The sequence below is a fragment of the Globicephala melas genome, chromosome X, assembly GCF_963455315.2.
Source record: "Globicephala melas chromosome X, mGloMel1.2, whole genome shotgun sequence".
Taxonomy (NCBI): domain Eukaryota; kingdom Metazoa; phylum Chordata; class Mammalia; order Artiodactyla; family Delphinidae; genus Globicephala; species Globicephala melas.
The window spans coordinates 40,770,973-40,775,353 of NC_083335.1; the positions used below are offsets into that span (position 1 = coordinate 40,770,973).

A 4,381-nucleotide genomic window follows, 5' to 3' on the forward strand; every position below is an offset into this window, starting at 1 on the left:
TCACCCCAGCCCTCAATCTAAATTTCCTAGAAGGGTATGAATTCAGGGGACATGGTGGGCAATGGTGGCTGTGCACATGCAGCCTGTGTGTGGCAAGGGAGTGGGGGCGGGGACCCCGCGGTTAGCGAGAAGACAGAGCAGAAAAAGCCAGCGCCAAAGCCTGGGGTGGGAGTGGGAGAGGTGGAGGGTGTTGCAGGCCCTCCCTGGTAACCAGAGAAGGGCAAACTCCAACCGCAGGGAGGTGATGCCACTTGTGGGCTCTCATATTGGAGAGGAGCAAGATGAGTGACAGAGCGGTGCGTGCTGTGGCCCTGCGCACGAACAGGCGGAGGGGGCTGTCTGTGTGTGTGCACTAGGCTGGAGGGGGGCGCTCCTGCTGCACTGGCCACAGGACTTGGGGGAGAGCTCGGCGGTGACGCGCAGCTCTCACGTGACCGCGAGCTGCAGAGCGACGCAGCCTTTGGTGCAGTCGTCACTCGTGTCTGGGTACCAGCTCCCCGCTGCCCTGCGCACGGCGGGCTGGCATCGGGCCCGGGGGAAGCTGAGCAGGTAAGGGCCCCGGGGCCCGCGCGCTGACGCCAGGGCTGCAGCGGCCCGCCAACCCCAGAGGCCCGCGCAGGGGTTCAGCGCGGCGGGTCCCGGCGAGCTATCTCCACGCCTCGGCTTTCTTGGGAGCAGAAATGGGGGCCCCCTTGGGTGGGGGTGCAGGGACGGCTGGGTTCCAGGGAGGGCAGCAGAGCAACTAAGAGCGATGGGAAATCATTCCTGAGTTCCTGCAGGGCAATAGTGAACCCGGGAGCGGGGCGGGGATGGGAGCGGCTGAGGGTGGGGGCGGAGGACGCGGGGAGGGAGGGGTTGGCGGGGGCGTGGGGCCGGGAAGGGGCCGAGCGCCCGGCTGCAGCAGCCCCCTACTCCCACCTCGCCCCTTTGCAGGTCTGCGGGACTAGGCGTCGCGGCGGCGCACTCGTGGCGAGAATCAGGAGGAGCAGGAGACAGCGAGGATAGGCCCAGGTCGGTGCGGGGGGTGCTGGTGCAAAGCCAGACTGAGACACCTTCCTAACTCCCTCAGGCCCTATCCCCCGTCCTCCATTTTGGTGCCTGCTGCGCTCTGGGAAAGAATCCTGGGAAAAGAAAAATGGTGGGCTTTGGGTTTGGGGGAGGGAGAGAAAAGGAGAGAGCTGGGGAAGGGGCTCAAATTGGAGGCTCCCTAGAAGGCTCACGAGGCTCCTGAGGTGGGAAAAAATAAATTTTAAAAGTCTTTGATATCAGGGCTTTGAATCCTGCTGGTTAGTGCACCAAGCATTCAGTCTCTCTCCTTGCCTTTGTCTTACTTGTTGTTCAAAGAAAAATAACCAGGGAAAAAAAATCTCATCATGGCAAATATCCACCAGGAAAACGAAGAAATGGAGCAGCCTGTGCAGAATGGAGAGGAAGACCGCCCTTTGGGAGGGGGCGAAGGCCACCAGCCAGCAGGAAATAATAGACGGGGACAGGCTCGCCGACTTGCCCCTAATTTCCGATGGGCCATACCCAATAGGCAGGTCAACGATGGGATGGGTGGAGATGGAGATGATATGGAAATGTTCATGGAGGAGATGAGAGAAATCAGGAGAAAACTTAGGGAGCTGCAATTGAGGAATTGTCTGCGTATCCTTATGGGGGAGCTCTCTAATCACCATGACCATCATGATGAATTTTGCCTTATGCCTTGACTCCTGCCATTTTCCATGAGATTAATACTGTGATTCCCACTGTTGTTCTCCTTTTCCTTGCGTTTTCCTGATATGCCTTTACTGATCCGTTTGCTGTGAACCTTATGTAATTTCCATGTGTCAGGTGGGTTCTTGTGTTACCAGCTTCTAATTGGAGATTGCCTTGTCACGCAATCTAAGTTTCTGTCAACAGTAGAGTTTCACCCATTTGCATGGAAAAATGTAAAGTTAATAAAGCAATTAAAATCAATCTATACATTTATTATTGTCTCATTGAAAAAAAATATATGAACCCTCCAAAAATCTGAAATCAAATATCGCAGGATGTTAATTGGAGCACATTTCTCTATGGTTGGATAATATGTGACTTTTTTCCCTTTAATTATCTGGAGTTTTAGAAGCAATGAAAACGGTTTTTCAATGAGTCTGTGAATGTACAAAATAATTACTGGTTCAGCAACCTTAAAGAAAAGTGAACTTTAAGCATCTTCCAGTCTTAACTGGAAGTAAACCCTCCCTTTATTACAGATACATTCCTGTAAAGAGTCAGTCTTCTCTTATGTGAAATGGGGAATAATGCTTGCCTTACAGGGCTGCTGAGTGGAATATATGAGGTGTGGAACTGTGTTGGGCTGCCTCCTAGGCAACTCCCCAGCATTTAGCAGGACCCTGGCCCTCATCAGATACTTGGGAAGTACTAAAGGGAGTTTTCACCCAGGCTCACAAGTCCAGAGGGCAAAATAGGTGGGTTCCACCTTGTCATTCTGATCATATTTGCAGTACCCCTACTCACCTGATTATTGCCATATCAGTTGGGTATACTTTCCCTTTTGCTGGCTCCTGTTTCTGTTCCTGTTGCTGATGTGCTAGAGTCCACAAGGTAACAAAACCCCACTGATCTCTCTGCAGTCCCTGGTGAGATAAATCCCCCCTTTGACCTCTATAAAAGTGTGGAGAAGGCTTTTATCCTCACTTTGGAGTTATATTCCCGAGAGTACCATTCCCATGGTTCTTGTTCTTATGTTGGTTCTGAACAAAACAGCCCTTTTGGTTTATTTTTATGCTCCTCCTTTTGAAAACTCAGACGTGAATGCACTGGGGCCCAGCTCAGGAGACACATCTAGATGCCCAGAATTGTACTACCTCAAACCTCCAAAACACAAACAGGCTGAAAGCTTTGTTTTGCCTGTGTTTCTACCCTATGTGGGGGATTTTTCTCAGAAAAGAGTCTGGGTAGGCCTGCCCAACCAGTTTAACAGACCCACAAGCCATGTAAATTATGTTAGAGGAACACATTTTAAAGCTGAAATGCACTCCTTTCCCATTTCTATCCCTTCCATACATGAAACATGAAACTGCTTTGTAAGTTCTTAAAAACTGTTTTGAATGTCTGGCTTTATCATTTTTATGTGATTGTGTGCCCCTATGAAGACAATGATTTTTTCTTAATCCTGGAGCTCAGTTTCTAGTGTATTGTCTAACATAGTAGATATTTAATTATTAATTATTTTAATTGATTAACTATAATGGAGTTCAGAACCAAGCTCAATACTGTTCCTGACTGTTCTTAATTAAGTGGCCTAAGCAAGTAACTATTTACCTGTAAAGTATTACTTTTAATTTCCAAAGGAACATAGCAAGGAAGGTCTCTAACCCAAGATCTTCAATCTTGTTTTAAAAACCTTGTATGTGCCAGTGTTTAAGCAGACCCCTTACTTCCATCATAATCACCTGAAGGAAATGTTAAAAATGCTGACACGTGGGTGCCTTTCCCACTCCCACCTCCCATTGTCATCCTTGAATCACCTGATCAGTAACTACTGTTTTGAAAATTCCTCAGGTGATTCTAATGCATCTCAGTTTTGCCAGCATAGGCATGGGGAAACACTGACAGTGATTACACCGTTCTACAAACCTTGTGATCTAAATTACCTTACTTGTTTGATTTCACAAGGAATATACCTTTCCAAATTTTAATATTTCTAAAATTGGATTGCATTCAACAATCAATGTATGTCTATATTTAAACCAGTACATTATTTTTATACATACTTTTTAAATATTCTTTTCCATTATGGTTTATCACAGGATATTGAATGTAGTTCCCTGTGCTATACAGTACGACTTTGTTGCTAAACCAGTACTGTTTTTTAATATTTCCAAATATCCTGTTAAATTAATGCATTATTATGAATCTATTATTAATAATAAATGTATAATTATTAAATAAATTAGGCATTATCTTTTCTATGCAAGCCTGTGCCCTTTTACAACAATTATTTTGTCTTAATCACCCTGGAGCTCAATTTTCAGCAGTGTCTGATGTAGTAGATATTTAATAATATAATAATGCATTTAACTTTTATTATTAAAGAGTTTAGCAATTATAATTTTTTTGTGTGTGTGTGGTATGCGGGCCTCTCACTGTTGTGGCCTCTCCCGCTGCGGAGCACAGGCTCCAGACGCGCAGGCTCAGCGGCCATGGCCCACGGGCCCAGCCGCTCCGCGGCATGTGGGATCTTCCCGGACCAGGGCACGAACCCGTGTCTCCCGCATCGGCAGGCGGATTCTCAACCACTGCGCCACCAGGGAAGCCCCAGCAATTATAATTTATCTAAAATAACATATAACAAAAATTAACATTGAGTCTTTGTGAGTTGTTTATTTCT

At 47.0% G+C, this 4,381-nt stretch overlaps 1 protein-coding gene across 2 annotated transcripts; it reads left to right on the forward strand.

Annotated features, from left to right (window-relative positions):
• Positions 1 to 487: 487 nt before the first annotated feature.
• Positions 488 to 1,962, forward strand: BEX3 (brain expressed X-linked 3). 2 transcript variants are annotated; one of them, XM_030851483.2, is made up of 3 exons: positions 488 to 549; positions 934 to 1,011; positions 1,345 to 1,962. In XM_030851483.2, exon 3 carries the CDS (start codon positions 1,374 to 1,376, stop codon positions 1,710 to 1,712), a length of 339 nt encoding a protein of 112 aa, XP_030707343.1. In that variant the 5' UTR covers positions 488 to 549; positions 934 to 1,011; positions 1,345 to 1,373; the 3' UTR covers positions 1,713 to 1,962. The 2 variants fall into 2 exon arrangements, with proteins under 2 accessions (XP_030707343.1, XP_030707344.1); XM_030851484.2 differs by having other exon boundaries at positions 1,392 to 1,962.
• Positions 1,963 to 4,381: the final 2,419 nt, after the last annotated feature.

Bases quoted from the DNA above. Each gene is read 5' to 3' on its own strand.
- BEX3 (XM_030851483.2), top strand. From the start codon at position 1,374: ATGGCAAATATCCACCAGGAAAACGAAGAAATGGAGCAGCCTGTGCAG.